The sequence below is a fragment of the Seriola lalandi genome, unplaced genomic scaffold (assembly GCF_002814215.2).
Source record: "Seriola lalandi dorsalis isolate HSWRI2012SDOR001 ecotype SW California unplaced genomic scaffold, Sedor1 jcf7180002054582, whole genome shotgun sequence".
Taxonomy (NCBI): Eukaryota; Metazoa; Chordata; class Actinopteri; order Carangiformes; family Carangidae; genus Seriola; species Seriola lalandi.
The window spans coordinates 86,487-102,978 of record NW_019525135.1 but is presented as its reverse complement, the minus strand read 5'-3'; the positions used below and the strand labels follow the sequence as shown (position 1 = coordinate 102,978).

At 41.5% G+C, this 16,492-nt stretch overlaps 1 protein-coding gene across 2 annotated transcripts in view; it reads left to right on the top strand.

The window, feature by feature from the left end:
* The first annotated feature begins 3,442 nt into the window (after positions 1–3,442).
* pax5 (paired box 5) overlaps positions 3,443–16,492 on the top strand; it is a 57,817-nt gene continuing 44,767 nt past the window's right edge. Inside the window, exon 1 of one of the 2 annotated variants that reach the window (XM_023418566.2) lies at positions 3,443–3,926. In XM_023418566.2, the coding sequence (XP_023274334.1) occupies positions 3,881–3,926 (46 nt within the window). In that variant the 5' untranslated portion in view covers positions 3,443–3,880. The remainder of the gene's footprint in view (positions 3,927–16,492) is intronic. The other variant, XM_087177152.1, reaches the window with a different exon arrangement.

Genomic DNA, 16,492 nt, shown 5'->3' with positions numbered 1-16,492 from the left:
TTGAATATATGCTCTGCGCACTTTTCCCACGACTGATTATGAGCTACAAAGAACAGGCAGACTGGTCATGCAAATGTAATTCTTTGAAGTCAACATATTTTCTGCACTCTTCTTCACACATGCATTAATCTAAAAAAAAACAACCTTAGAACTGCGGGGCTTTCAACCTTTGTCTTTCCCTGTAGTTTACACTAAATTTAAACGGTCTGGTGAAAGCCAAAAGTCCCAGAGAGACAGAGAGCATCTCCTCCTGTGTTTACGTGTTTACTCATTGTTCTAATCGTCCCTTTAGTTCTTCTGTCTCGCGCTTTAATGCGATTCTTTCCGGTTCCGCTCGGTCAGAGCTCGGGTCACCGATCCAACTACTCCCCTTCATATTAATTAGGCCTACATTAATTAGCACGCGGCTGAAAAACAAACAAGTGATGATTAATATCTAAACTATGGCGAATTCTTTGAAGAGATCCTGTAGGCAAGCCAAATGTGGAGCGACCTCTCACTCTGACTGAAGCTGCAGGAGACAAATATGAGGGAAGGATATTAATACATTTTATTATAAAACACTGTTCCTTCCCCAAACATAGTAAAAACACATGTAATTACTCTTCAGAATAATGTTAAAGACATTGCTATAGGTTAAGTACTTGATATATAATTTGGCCTTTTTAGCTCTTCAAACAGGCAGCTAATGTATAAAATATAATGTCAATAAATGGCTGCATATATTTCTAAAATATGTGAGACATGTCACTTTTTATTTTTTAGATGATATTGATAATAATTTAAAAATAATAACAATAACAATAATAATAATACTATTAATAATATATAAGATTTTTCATAAAATCATTAAAACTCTGTTGTATTTCTAAATTGTGTGATGTTTATGTAAAAGAAATGTCTGATATTCACGTTTACACCAGTGGCAATTAATAACCAAGTAAAAAAAATTAAAAGCCATAAGCTATTAATCTAATTTCCCCCAAGCTGTGTCCATTTCATGAATTGGAAATTAAAATTTTAATTGTAACAAATCTATTTAATCTTCCTGTACTTCACTGTAAACTTGGCAAAATAAGCCAAATTAAAACTTATGCAGAAGATAATAACGGTTTCTTCAAACCGCTCAGTAGCAGATAATTGTACAGTCTTTCCTGCGAGCTCACACGTTTAGGAAGTGCACTGAATAATCCGCAGCCATGGCCATGCATACAGATTCAACTTTTGGAGGCCTATGAAAAAAGATAAGGATGAGGCAAGTCTGCAGAGGATTCAAGATCTTGTGACTTCCAGAGAGAGTTAGACTATAACTCCGTGCTTTAGGCTGCACGAAGCTGCAACTATGAAAACAGTAGGCCTTTATCATTAGTGTATGTAATCTACAGCAAATTAATAAGTGACAGCAGGAGGCAATGAATAATAAACGTGACTTTGTCTTTTGTAGGAAGTAGATTTTAAACAACTCACTTTAAAAACGTTTCTAATAGTGGACATAATGAACATTTTGACCACACTCATGCTGACATAAAAATCAGTTTAACTTGAATTCCCTCCTGTGACATCTGCTGGAAGTTCAAGCATAGATTAATATTTTCCTGGTAACAGTCCACAATTGATTTAACTGCGGCTGGTTGAAGGTCAGAGCTCTACCTGCCTTTTTGTTCCCCGCTATCACATAGAAAACATTAGTAGGCTATTTATGTTCTGATGTTGTGGGCGCGAGCCGAAGGTCAGGGTCGTAGTGTTGCAGCGCGAGGCGACAAGCAGAGCAAAATGGGTCGCTGTCTCGCGCTTTGTTCCGCACTCAATTGTCTCGGGGCTGCGCGTGAACCCTGAGACCTGCAGCTGTCTGGAGGAGAGAAACAGAGGGAAGGAAGCAGAAGTTAGACACCGAGGAAAGAGACACAGCCACTATAAAAAAATTAGTCTTTAAAATCTGAATTTGCTTCTGTCACAGTTGTTGGTCAGGTGCTGTTGGAATTTGTGCTGAAATCTCTCATTTTTGTTCCTGAAAGTGGCCTTTATCTCAACATCCATTCTCTGCGTTTTGCCTCCGCAATAAATTACACTTCATTTGCCTTGTCCTTCCCACAAATGTTCACCTGGTGCAGTCGGTGTATTAGCCTATCTCGCAGAGACCCCTGACTTCGGGCTCAAACTCTAGCCTGTTAGTTGAAGTCTAGCTGAACGCACTCATGCCTAACTATTATAATTTCTCCCCTAGAGAGAAACTTCTGCAGTTCATGTACTTCCAGCTTTTGTCTTAAAATATGCAAATATGCACATTTAAGTCAAGGGAGAAAAGTGATTTTTAAAACGTATTTTACAGTGTGTTTGTTTGTGGGCGTGTGACACCAGTGCTGATGAAGAAAGATCATTTGGTAAATGAAAGTGTGGGACGATTCAGAAGAAATTTCCAAATCTTTCCACGTATTCAATACGAACTCAGGTCATGACTCACTTGGAGAATAAGTTTATTATTATTTTTATTTTAAAGGGCTTTACCTGTCTTTATTTATGGTAAGACAAAAGAGGCCCCGGGCTTACACAGCGCAGGTTGGCTGTAACTCCATACCAAAGGGAGTAAAACCCTCTCAGTCGGTCTAAAACGAGTGTACAGCCGTGTCTTCAGTTGATGTTTGCTTTAGTAAAACGGAAGAGCCAAAGAGAGCACACACATGTTCAGGAAATCTTGAATGTCATTGTTCCGCCAGAGAATAAAGTTCTCGGTGAGAACCAAACAAAGCGGTGAGTATCACTATGAGTGGAAATTTTCAGTTGGCAAATTAATATTTAAATTAAATGCTATGCGTTCACAGGTGTGTGTCTGCGAACAATCAGAGCTGAGGACCGGAACTATCCGTTTTGTAGCAAACACTTTGCACACAGTGCATGCAGCAGGAGAAGACTGCGCTCTCCAACTGCGGGGCGGTACAGCTGAAGTTGTAGTCCTGCGTGTGTGCACCTGCTCCTGCTCCTCGGTCGTGCGTAATGCGTAAAAGACCACCGTGCGTGTCAGGTGTGCTCTAGAAGAGGAGGAAAGAAGTTTGGAGAAACTCTCACAACGTGTTTGGTGGAAGTTGCTGAAAGGACTCTGAACATAAAATCACTGAAGAACCAACTTTTCTCTGGTTCATAAGCCAATGAAAACTAACAAAAACCTGCGCTGATATTACACACGTAATTTAACGTTACCTAACAACCTGCACAGCTATCTATGGGGTGTGTCCCAGAGGAAATGAATCTAACATAAAAGAGGGGGAGAGAGGGAGAGTGAGAGAGAGACGCAGAGAGGGAAGCTGGTGCGGGGGCGGGAAAGTTTAGTAAAGTGGAACTTGGTAACAGATGCGAGTGAGGGGGGCGCGGCCCTGCAGGAAAAGGTGGAGGTTTGTATGTATGCGTGCGTGTTTATACGTGCAAGTGAGCGTGCACGCGCGTTACATTTGTGTGTGCAGCTCGTGCGAGGAGAAGGACAGGACATGAGCGCACATTGAGAGAGCGGCTCTTTTACTCGGCGTGATCATTTCACGCTTCCCCCCGAAGCCTTTTTTCCACCTAAAGCGTTTAGTTGCAGCTGACTGAGCACTTGCAGGGAGTGCAATAGGGAGCGGAAGGGTCGAATTATTTCAACCTACAACTCGCCCCAAAAGTACTGTAGGACGAAAGAAAAAAAAAAGAGGGAGAGCCGAAAACAGTGCCAGAGAGTGAGGGAGACAGAGGGAGAGAGAGAGAGAGAGAGGGAGGGAGGGAGAGAGAGAGAGAGAGAGAGAGAGAGAGAGAGAGAGAGAGGGGAAGAGAGGGAGAGGGGGACACTGCGAAAAGTTTTTGTTCTTTTCCTTTTTTCTCCCTCCATCGCCTCCCCCTGTTCTAACGGGGTAACATGGACCAGGGGCCCAAGAGTCCTGCACTGCGGCTGGGGAGAGCAGGTAGGGTTGCACCGGCTCACTTGAGCTTAATTTTTACTTTTATTAACCGTCACTTTTACCGTTTAAACAAGCTGTCGTTTGTTGGTTCACAGTTCTGCTTGTGAGAAACTTTTACATATGTTGTGGAAGTTATTTATGGAAGTGGAGGGTACTGGGAATAATTCCTATTTTTTCAACTTTCTGATGGTGTTCTGCTTCATTTCATACGAAAAGCTCGAACTTTAACTCATTTGTTTTTCAACTAGTTGCTCATACACTAGTCAGAATGTTTTATCTCAAGTTTGTGAAACTTTTGGAGTCAGGGTGATCAGCTTGTAGTCTGTTGGTGGAAACTTTTTGCTGGCTTTGTAGACATTTTAGATTTTAAAGAGCCAAAGAAAAAGATGTGAGGCTGGAGAGTTTTGCAGTTTGGCAGTTATATTCTAGCTAGTTAAAAATATGACTGTGATGGAATCAGGGGCTTTGTTTAGCCTTTTTTTTCTTTTTTGTATTTTTGACACTTGATTGTGGGGAGGCAAAAGTGGCTGAATTTATTGGTTTTGGTTGTCACCACATTGTGCGTCAGGTCATCTCCACGTGTTGGTCTGTGCACCATCACCTGAGAGGGCTACCATGATTGGTGCTTATAACATAACGCACAGTGGTTTTGTGCAATATTGTTCTGGAGTGTGTGTGTTTGTGTGTGTGTGTGTGTGTGTGTGTGTGTGTATGTGTGTGTGTGGCATGGGGGCCTGCACAGACTCACAAATTCGTTCTCATATTTGTTAAATAGTAGTTCACTCAATAGGCCCTTACTTAAATCAGCATCGTTGAATTCGTCTTATGTCAGATGATGAGCAGGTGGAAACTTTTTGTTTTCAAGTTTGTGGACCAGAAGTTGAACTTACTCACCGGTTCAGCCTCAAATAACTTCAACAAAATTAAGGAGTCTGAGCTTGAGTCTGAGCTTGACTCTGCCCCCGCGTGTCTCCATTACTTTATTCAACAGGTTCATCTCCTATAGGCCTATTCATAAAACAGCAGGGTCTGGTACTGCGGTGGATCAGGCCATCGACTTTGTTATGGCACCCAATGGATATCACATCATTTCATATTGCTGCCCGCTGCGTCTGCATTGATAAAACGTCGTTTGTCATTAAGAAACTGTGGGCAGGTGATCAGCCTCTCTGAACGGGCATCGGACCTGGTGCAGAGCCTTTTCTTCAGAAAAGCAAAAATCAACCTTAGTGCTCCCAATGATTGCCTGTTACTAAGAATATGGTAATACATGCACAGCAGATGTTTAAAACATTGTGAAACAGCATTTCTATTGAGGGGCAGACTGCAGTCAGTGTTCTTCAGATTCAGTTTCACAATGCTGTAGCAGGGAATTGTACTCTGACTGCGACACGTTGTCTCAAAATAGAAGTAAATTATCTTGTGCCCGGCCTTCTATGGACATTTGTCATCTAATAATGGCTCTGGTCTGTAAGACAAATAATGCCCTCTTTGCAGTCTTTTATGGAGTGGGCCTTGCCCTCTGATAAACGGTTAAAGCAATGGGATTTGTAGCAATTGGATAATAACCCTTTAACCACAGAGGAAATCAGAGTTTAAAGGAGGCCCTCCCCTGTTGATGTGTAAAGTCTTCAGGGCCCAGGGCCCATACCTACAGCCTCTCCATTTCCTCTCACTTTAAAATACGTGCTTGGGGTACAAAGGAGAATCTGTGAGGATGAATGTCGATCTAATGAGACCCCCCTCTCTATCCCGCCCTGTAGGTTGGCCGTGAGTAAAAGTGCGTAGCCGGTTCTTTCCAAAAGAGCAAGGCCGCCATTTCAGTCACTGTCTGACGATGAGAGGGCCGGTGGCTGACGTTAGATTATTATTTTACTAATAAGAAAAAATAGATAAAAGTCACTTTCTGTTCTGGTCTTTAGAAATCTAAGATCCTTTACTGATGATTTAAATAAAGTGTTCCAAGAATGTGCCATCTTTCCTTTCTCTATTAAAAAAAAACTGAACAATTAGGTTAGGTTCCAGTTTTACACTGTCACCCTCAACCAACCCTTTCTGTGTATGCCTCCCTGCAGCTTAATGATGAAACGATAGGAAACTCTGGTATTACCCCCACTCACCATTTAGGCGTCATACAGTACGTATCTTTTCATATAGGATATCTGATTCTCCATTTTAAAGTCGTTGCCAAAATGCTCAGCAAACAGAAATGATAATCTGTGCAAAGAACAAGCCAAACAAGATTTCTGATGTTGCGTCAGTGCACAACGGAAAGCAATAAGAGCTGCGGTGAGAGAGATAGAGAGTGGAGGAGAGTAAGAGGGGAGGGAGGGGAGAAAGAAAAGGAGAGAGAGATGACCTCACATGGCATAGCCCACTTTCATTTTGACCTCAAGTGCCCCATCATAACACAGGCCGATGTTGTGGCCAGCAGGGCCTTGTACCCCCGTCTGACAGATGACAGACTGGTCTTTACTTGCGTTATCACCGCGTCAAATGATTACAAATAGGTGCGTTTGATTAGGCCTGTGAGTGGGACAAGCAGTCAGCGTGATTTCTACCTGCTCGGTACACAGTCGAGTTCCACCTCGGGAAGTCCAAGACGGTTCACTCTCCAGTCCATATATTTTATTTATTAGTTATGACTTTTATATTTTATAAGCAAATGAAAACTTAAGAAGAGATACGGGAGCTTTCTCATTATGTTTACAGTCAGCGGGCGTGTAATAAACGAGCTGGTGGAGTTAACATGCGCTATTAATTTTTCATTGCTTTTTCGTTTCGAGGCTCGGGCGCAAAAAGCAAAACAGCCGAAGCTTTCATGGTGGATGGAGGGAAGGGAAAGGGAGAGAAGGAAGGAAAGATGGAACACTTAAACAACAACATTGCCTCCAATTTGCCTCCAAATGATTATCAGGACTCAACCACATTCTTACTAATGTTTTAAAAAGTATACACACCCTTTCCCTCCTCCCCTTTCACCCTCCCATCCTCCCATTTCCAGCACTGGAGAGGTAATGAAATATGGTAATGGATTTGGACCCCCGGATTAAAGTCGTCCTACCCTGATGGAAGTTTTCTTCAAATTTCCAACCCTAAAGCAACAACAATTTGTATACATGATTGATTGTGTTTGGATTTTTTAATTGCTTATGTATTTAATTTGCAAATCGGAGAGACAAGGGCGACGGTTGCAATTTACTTCTGTGGGGAAAGAACCGCTCGTGTCTATATCTCAATAAATAAAACCAGACTCGGGCTGCACGGATACAATAGAAACGGAAAAACTAAATTGCACAATATGATATGGCTATGCTTTGGATTTAGAGTCCCTGTTTGGAGATCTCAAGAGCCAAATTTCAATTTTATTTATACATTTGTAAAAGCAGAGAAATACAAAGGATCTTCATTTTAAATTGAACAAATCTGTATATTGGACCATGGATATGAAAAATAGAGTTTGCAGAGTATTTTCTCGCAGCAGTGTCTCCCACAGTCATTGCCATTGTCTTTATATTCACCTACTTTTGCTGCTTTCATTCATATGTGGCCTAAATGTAGGCCTAATGTCTTTGGTGCATGATCCAAGTCTAAATATCCAAGCTTCTGTTTCCGGGTTTATTTCTTTTATTTTCTGTTTTTTTTATTTTTTTTTTTTGTCTTAAAAAAAAAGAATATAAAAACAAAATCAATCTGGTTTGCTGTCTGTCAGATTTGTATGAGGCCTAATTCATGAATACTCAAGAAACAGATGTGAAATATGAATGAGGATTAGCGTGAATGCTTCGGGGTGTATTTTACTGTCAGTGGATTAAAGAGCCGGGACGTGGAATCAATGAAGATTCATGAAACCATATTTAGTGTTGAAGATCTGGGTTAGAGGAACAGAGTGGCTTATTTAACAGCCAAAACAGCAGATATACACTCATCCTCATTGTCACATGCTTCCAGTGTAGGCCTGCTCATCGTGGCTCTGCTGAGGGCCCTCTACTTGGACTGCTGGGAAGACTCCTAAGTTAAACCATGTTGGTGGTAAAGTTTCTGTACGTCTTGCATTTGCTCGTGTGTGTGTGTGTGTGTGTGTGTGTGTGTGTGTGTGTATCTGTGCGCACGTGCGTGTGCGCGCGGGCGTATTGCCCAAGGTTGAACGCCCCCTCGTGGTTCATCCGGCAAATATCCACACTAAAGAAGCATACAAGAGGAGAAGCAGAACTCAAACCTCCCAGGTTTCTTGATTCTTGGGTTTTCTGGTTTTAGACAGAAAATAACAACAGAAACAAACAGAAATGTGTTTGTTTTAATGAATTTGGATTTAAGCCACTTCTTTTTTGGGCTACGAGCGGTTCAACATGAGCCAGTCTACTATAGTCTGAGGGCAGAAGTGATCATTATGAAAGGAGGATTGGAAGCAATAATGCAAAGCAAGAAATCTACAAATAAAAAAAAAAATCAAAAATTAAATAAACTCAATAATATCATACATTGACCTTTTCAGGATCAGCTGTATTGCCTTGAGGTACATCAAGCCTGTGAGTCTGTAGAGGATAAAAACTAGGCAGATTAAGGTAAAGACTGTTATTGTTGTTGTTCATTAGTGTGCCACTGTAAATTCCAGCGTCTTACATGAAAATAGCAGGAGCAGCCCATCTTTAATGATGCTGTTATATGGCCAAGAATCACGTGATTATTTCTGTCCTGTATATGGTTCTAAATGTGTCTAATCTAAGGGTTATGCGCGCAGTGTAAACACCGAGGAACAAAAATGATTAAATGTCTAGAAACAGGAAGAAGGGAAATAACACTTTTTAATTTGGCTCATGCTTTAGGCTATTTGTGTGGTTAATATTACTGGGGCGAGGCTTAGATATGCCCTCTCAAATCAGGTGGGACTAACATGTATTGAATCCCCCTCTCTCTCAGTTTGGAGTGTAAATGCGCAGCTCGCCAATTGCATTTCATTAAAAAAAACGACATCCGTTTGGATCCGCAATCAATTAGGTAATGAGTGGGAATGCATGTTTCATGTGTTTTCTCTCAATTCTCCCCAAGCTAAAGATTTATGACATTGTTTTGAACGAAAGAGGGAAATTATGCAGGGCCAATTGTTGACAGCTCTCACTCCTGGCCTACAAAGATGGTTAAAGGAACTGAATCAGAATCAGAAGGTTTTGGAATTAATATTTAAACTTAAATGTGTTTAACCAAAAGGCTGTGTGCCTTTAAAATCTGCCCTTTTTGTTTAGGCTATATTGTTTTTTTTATTTATTCCTTTTACCTATAGGAGCTACAGAAGGATGGACGATTGCTGTTTGAGTTATTGAGCATTTCCTCATTTATAAAACCTTGCCGCAACTAAGCCTCATTTTTAGTAATACTCATTTAATTAGCCATTTAATATTGACATGAATAAATTGAGCGCAAATGGGTATAAAGGCATTAGGTTTTTTACTTCGTTAATTGAAATTAAACATATGATCATCTTCTCCCCGAGCCCTGCGTCGCTCCACCAAGCTTTCCCATTGGTGGACGGACAATGCATACAGGGCGTCATTGGCCCACGGGATTCGCATCAGCCAATCGTTGCCCTCCCCCGCCCGAGTCTAAGCCGGTGTTGGCGCTGACGCGGAGGCAGCGCTCGCGCCTTGATTGGCTGGATTCGCTGTGAGTGACGGGCAGCTGGCCGGCGCGTGGAGGTTAGGGTTCCAGGGGGTTGGGAGCGCTGGCGCTGTCCGCACGAGAGCAGGTCCTGAAACGCGGCGTGCGCCACCGTGGACGCTGGGGCGCAGGCAGCTGTACTCTGTGTAGTTAAAGAAGCCCGTTATGTACATATTTACACCACAGTATCGGCGTCTTCTGGCGTGAGCGCGGAGAAAAGTGCCCTCTGAATTTCGACAGGACTGTTTTTTCCCCCAGCGCGAAGAAATTCGCCTTCAAACTCTCATATAAACCGGGAGTCCTGTAGCTACGTTTGTGCAGCGAGTCCTGGTCAACAAGAGGGGGACAGAGACAGAGACCAAGAGCTGCCAGGATAACAACTCTCAAGTCAGCCTCTGAAGCTTTTACTCAAACCAGAAAGTGCTGTTTCTTCCTTATCTGCTGCGCAATTTTCTCTATTTCCTTCCTTTTCTTTTTCCTTTTCTTTATCTTTTTTTTTTTGGCATGGTGGATATGAGACTTCAAGATGTGAGCGCACTCGCTTTGCTGATGGGAGATTACCAAGTGATGTGAAAGCAGCTGCCGAGGACGATGTTCACAAAATAACCTGGAAAAAAAAAACAAAACAAAACAAACAAACAAAAAAAAAACACCAAACGTGGATCTGTAACGAATATTTTTCTTGTTCAAACTGGGCATTTTTTTTCTTTCATATTTTTCTATTATTAAATATTTTGAACAGACTGAGAGGAGAAACTTCAGCCCCCATCGCAGTTCAGGGGTCACGGCCAGCGGACCGAGGACGAGAGAAAGGGAGGGAGGCTATACTTTGTTTGCTCTCCATATATACCCACATATACATTTTATATATAGTCTATATATATATTTTTTTTTTGTTTGTTTGTTTGTTTGTTTGTTTGTTTGTTTGTTTTTTTTCAAAAGTTTTACATTCCTCATCCTTGGACTTGGTGCAACTCGGTGTTGACGTGCAGCTGAAGGAATGAGCACTATTGCTGTCGTTTCCCTCCTCTGGTTTTGGAGACGCCACGGTGTCCCGTCCCCATGAGGAGGAGGGAGCCAGTCACTGATTCACAGTTTTTGACGCCGTCCACCTACAAATCTCCTCTAGTTAAAAGTGCTACAACCTGTCTCACCTTGTTAATCAATTAAAGTTTCTTTTTTTTTTTTTTTTAATTAATCACGAAAAAGTTTCTCTCTTTAAAGGGGACCGATAGCTTAACCGCTTTTCCATATCCCACTGGAGGTCACGGTCTCAGTAAAGTGGCCGACTGAAACGGGGCATCCGGTGGCATTTTTAAGACCCCTCATATCGCACCGGGGCCCTGCAGCCCCACCGTACCGATGGAGATTCACTGTAAGCACGACCCGTTCGCGGCAATGCACAGTAAGTTCATGCGTTTATAATTCCCTCAATCTGCATGTTCCCATCTGCACTGATCTGAACCCCCCCACTACCACCACCACCACCACCAACAACCAGACCTCCAACTCTGTGTGCATATGCAGCAAGAACAGCGGAGTAGTAGCATTTCCAGCTGCACCATACACTGCAAAACAAAAACAAAAAACACCCTTCCTTTCAGTCTTTAAGTCTACTTTAATTTGTTTATTCAGGCTATCTGCTGAAAGGACACAAAAAAAGAGTATGCAAGAGTGTTGAAATAATGTGAGCACTCGCATTTCGTTCATAGAAAACCAGCCTGATCCAAGATTCGTGCAAATTAAATAACGTTTTAATGTTGGATTGAGAAATTCAAGATGCTGTAATTTATTTAAAAAGGAAATAGCTTTGATACTGGGCAAGTGAACGATCTCTTCCTATATTGGTGCATATTCTTCTTTAAAAAAGAAGAAAAAAATATGGGGTCCACTTAATGACTTCTTAAGGGATGGATATTTTTTGTAGTGTTTTAAATTCTGGATACATGCAAAACTTTAGGCCTAAATTGTGTTTATATTCTCCTTTGTGCATTTGTTAGCATTTTTTTTAATGTCTTGTAGCATTTAATAAATATAGCCTACACATATAGAACAGCTGTAAATTGACAGAATTACTCGTGCAGCTGAAGTGATTTTTTTTTAATTGTGAAATGCATTGTATTGCAGGCGGTTTAGGACTACATCTGGTTGTATTTGCTGCACGGTTTGCTGTGTTTTCCTCTTTGAAGGGAAGAGGAGGTGCAGGGGTCAGAGAGAGAGAGAGAGAGAGAGAGAGAGAGAGAGAAAGAGAGAGAGATCGGGTTAACAAAGCATGACTAAAAGCTGAACTTGATCCACAAGCAGTAACAGTGTTTCTGCACATAACCAGGTTAGACAGACACACACTGCACAGGTGCGCGCGGAGATCTGCCCAGGTCTTATAATAATAACATGGTGAGACTCTGTTGATCCCCCGCAGGGAAATTCTCCTCTCGCTGCCCAGCAGGTCACAGCAACACACACACACACACACACACACACACACACACACACACACACACACACACACACACACACACACACACACACACACACAGACACACACACACACACACACACACACACAGGTTCAGCCCCACAGGATGTCGCAGGGCTCAGTGTCTTGCTCAAGGACACTTCAGCAGAGCAGGTGCTTTTTGGGGGGGATGTAGCCATGGCAGCACATAGGCTATAAATGGGGGGGTGCACAACTTGGTCACTCAGTCGTGACATGGCGGGCCCTGCTTTGTTTTTCGAGTCCACTTTCCCTCCCCAAATACCAGCTACCTCCCTTCACATGGAATTTATTTGATACAAGTGAAACAACCTGCACGAGCGTTCATATAAACAATAATAGAAAAAAAACCCACTTTTTTTTCACAATCTTTGAGCACAAAAAACTGAAAGGAAAATCAAATCACAAAACAATAGGTCCTGTTGACTTTTTGCTGAACCCCGTTGAAGAAATCCCCACATTCAAGATCTGAAATGAATATCACGTTTTCAGTTATAATCATCTCCAAAGATTGTCTGTATTGAAGATCCAAATAATAGGAAATAATTGAATTAATAACTTGACGTGTGCTTTTAATAAGCTGCATTAATAACATTTTTTAATGTACACACACTTTATATAGCCTGAAAAAAAAAGATTTCAATAGAGTCCCATACTCACGATTTGCATGGTGGATCTGCCTCTGCACTAAAAAGCTGAATAAAGCGTCCTACAGGTATTTCAGCGTGTAATAGATTGTGCATTATACATTTTATTGCAGTTTAGTACCGGAGAGGACCTGTGTTATGTGACTGACAGAGGTTCCCACGGTGCGTTATCCTGCAGGATAGAAAAAAGAGAAGGTCCAAAAGCTAGAACGAATCACGTTTCCTCTTCCCTGCCGTTTCACCAAAGCCAATGATCCGCGGTGCTGACGGTCACAGCGCAGCTGAAGTTATATATGTCAAAGCGCGGAGACGCTTTAAAACGATTACACCTAAAAAATGTCAAAGGTAGAGAGAGAGAGAGGTTGGGATGAATCGACTGTGACGCGTGGAAATGTTGTTGGGCGAGTGGGGATGTGCTGTGTTTCTCTGTCAGTGTGTGGGTGTGCACTCTATGTGTAGTGTGAGTGTAACACTTCAGTAAAAAAAAGGCCTAAATTTCACAACGTAGGAAATCGCTGTAGCATATGTGTGTGTGAGAGACAGGGATTTTAATGCTGTATTTAAAGTTTGATATTGACTTGTTAAGTTTTTATGTTCTTGCCTTTTTAAAACAAAGATTTTTGAGTGTGTCACAGTCAAAATCCGTGCACAATGTGTGTGTGTGTGTGTGTGTGTGTGTGTGTGTGTGTGTGTGTGAGCTCCACCTAAGCGGTAGCAGTTATTTCCAAGTCTTTGATCACAATTTTTTTGGTTTTAAGAAATGAGATTTTACCTGGAGTTACTACTTTGAGAGTTGAAGATCCCACTCGTTACGTCCGGTTTGGTTAAAACAGTCTTCTATGTTGACGTTTTTTTTTGTTTGTTTGTTTTTTTCTTGGAATACATATATTAATATCTTCCATGCTTCATATCATCCTGCTCGGTTGCACCTTTGCTGACTTTGGCGCGTGTTTAGCGTCATGACGGACTACACTAGCCTATATAGCAGTGATGTCTTAAAAATCTATACCAGGTAATTGTGATGATAATGAGCTGAATTTCATAATCACGCATTGTGATGGTAATAGTGGCGTGCTGAATATTAAGCAGGCGAAGCTGTGGCCTACCTTAGTGATCGACCCATGAGTTAGCCTAAAGAGAAGAAAAAACAACTCTGACAGGCAAAATGATGTAGGCTATTAGGCCTATATGGCCTGTAATTTGAATAAAACTTTATCCTGAACTCTGCCCACTGAAAATACACAAGTTAACATATAATGATTATAGGTTGAAGTAGGTTTCATTCATTTCTTTTACTCTGTCATACAAGCATTTAAAAAAAAAAAAAAAATCAAATCACGTTTTTTTCTCTGGAAACAGACTGTTTTTTTCGTTTTAATAGAAGATAACTACTGATAAATCGAATCGTTTATTAACAGGTTTTTCCCGAGTCGCACTTCACCAACAAAATATTAATTATTCCACATTTCATGAGAAAAATAACACTATACGTCCAAAACGCCTGCCTGGCACATCTCACAGATCTATTCAGTGTTTGCTCAAGGAAATGTGCTTCATCTGTATTCTCGCGGGCAACTTTCCAAACAGGTTTTCAGCCAAAAGTAATTTCTAGTTCCCTCTTTTCTTTCTTTTTTTTTGACAGAGAAAGAGAGAGAGAGAAGAGAGAGAGAGAAACCGGTGGCGTTTTGTTGCGATTTCTCTTTTGCTTTATTTTTGAGTCGTCAGGCCGTGACGAGGCAGATGAGAGATGAGAGAGGGGGGGAGGGAGCGAGGTTGGTGTGCAGAGAGAGGGAGGGAGAGAGAGAGAAAGAGAAAGGGAGAGAAAGGGAGAGAGAGAGAGACAGAGGAATGTAGAGAGACAGAGAGCCTAATGGACCTTATTTTCTGGATGGGGGAGCTCCAATATATTCTGCTTTATCTCTGTATTTTTTCCTCCTGGAAACAGTGAATCAATCAAACATTTAAGGAGGTGCTGGGCTCTTAAGTCAGCTCCTATAAAGGGCAAATAAATAAAATACAACAGGGATGCATAATGACTCCTGGTCCCCTGGCTGTCTCTGTCCCTCTCTGATTCTCTTTCTCCAGGATGAAATTGAAGCTGCTGCCTCTGCCAACACTTTCCCCCCTCCAGAGACTGTAGGTCCGGCGTTTATAGAAAGACCCTTAAAAGCCAAGACCCCTAATTTGGCAAAAATCTTTGTATCTAATTTGCAACAAAACCTCCCAAGCTGGCCAATGTTGATTGAATTTCTTGGAGCAAGTGGTTAATTTGTTTGGTCAGTGTGATGAATTACTGGAGCTCTGTCCCTAAACTCACACAGCTGTGAGGGAACATCAGCCCTGGATGCCTATGTGTGGCGACAGATTTCCAAATGATTTCTTTTAGGCATGCTGACCACAAGGAAGGGATTATTCCCCCTATAATGCTATGGAAATCTCTGGGCATTTCTTTCTGTTACAATCCTTAAAACTGCAAGATTAACTCCTCTAATGACTAATATTCTATCTGTGTAACAACACAGCATATAGCCTTCAAAATGAGAACTTAAATCACTTATTCAGAGAATTATACTACAGAGGTCGATAAACAAATTTATATAATTTATAAAGTTTTTGCGTTCGTACCTATCAGTATTTATAGGCTTGGAAAAATAAATTTCAAACATAATCCCCATCGCCTAACCCAAGAATGGTGAGAGCCCGAACGTCTAATGCCGACAGTAAACACACAGATAAGTAAATAAATAGTTATCTGGAGGTTTTTGTGGGTCACAAGTCATTCCTCTCCATCTCTTTACAAAGCAAGGCGTATTTCATGCCCTGGCCCAGATAGGAAGGGTGAAAGGAACCATTTCATTTACTCTTATCTGAGAAAGAGAGAGAGAGAGACAGAGGGAGAGGGAGAGAGAGAGAGAGAGTCTTTTCTGCAGATACCTGTGGTGAGGAGGACGTAGCACAGTAGGCTTTTTTATAAACCACCGCGCAAAAACTGTGCTTTTATTCAGCGAAGCAGGCAGGAAAGGTTTCAGGAAATAATAATAAAGAAAGGAGGGAGGAATAATGCCTTTTTACAACCATGCACAGCGTTCACACCGAGCGAGAGAGTGTGTTGAATTTGTCCATGTAGGTCACCGGGCTCGTTCTGGCTGTGAGGAATATCTGAAAGTGTGTGTGTGAGTGTGTTTGTGTGAGTTTTCTCTTTGCATCTCAGTACCCAGTGAGACGTTACGATCAGGATTTCCAGTAAAATCGCAGGTATCAGTCACAGTAAATCACTGGATTGCTCCTTTTTAAAAAAAAAAAGAAAGTTAATGACACAAACACAGACAAAAAATATAAAACCTGAATGGTTCAGGGTGAACTGTTGGCCTGCAGGGTGCTGAACTTGAACTCCATGGCTGAGTCCGACCGGAGACCTTTGTTTTATGCCATTCCCCATCTGTCTGTTCATGTCTCTGATCATCTCTTGGCTATAAACTTTCTGTTAAATTCATAAAATATCTCAAAGTACATTAAACAAACAGTGGAGTTCAGCGATATAACTAAAACTGACATCACTTGAACTCACCCATTATCATCAAAAACTATCAGCAGACTCGCAGGAAGTCAGCAAATTGTCAAAATAACATAGGATAACAAGAATGCTATACTTACTGACTTAACACACTTAAAACAGCAGGCAAGGGACACAGAGAGCTGCAAAAGTGAGCATCTGAATGAAATGTAATGTATTCAGATGTAACCTAAGCAGAGTCCAGGTTGCTCTGACTCCA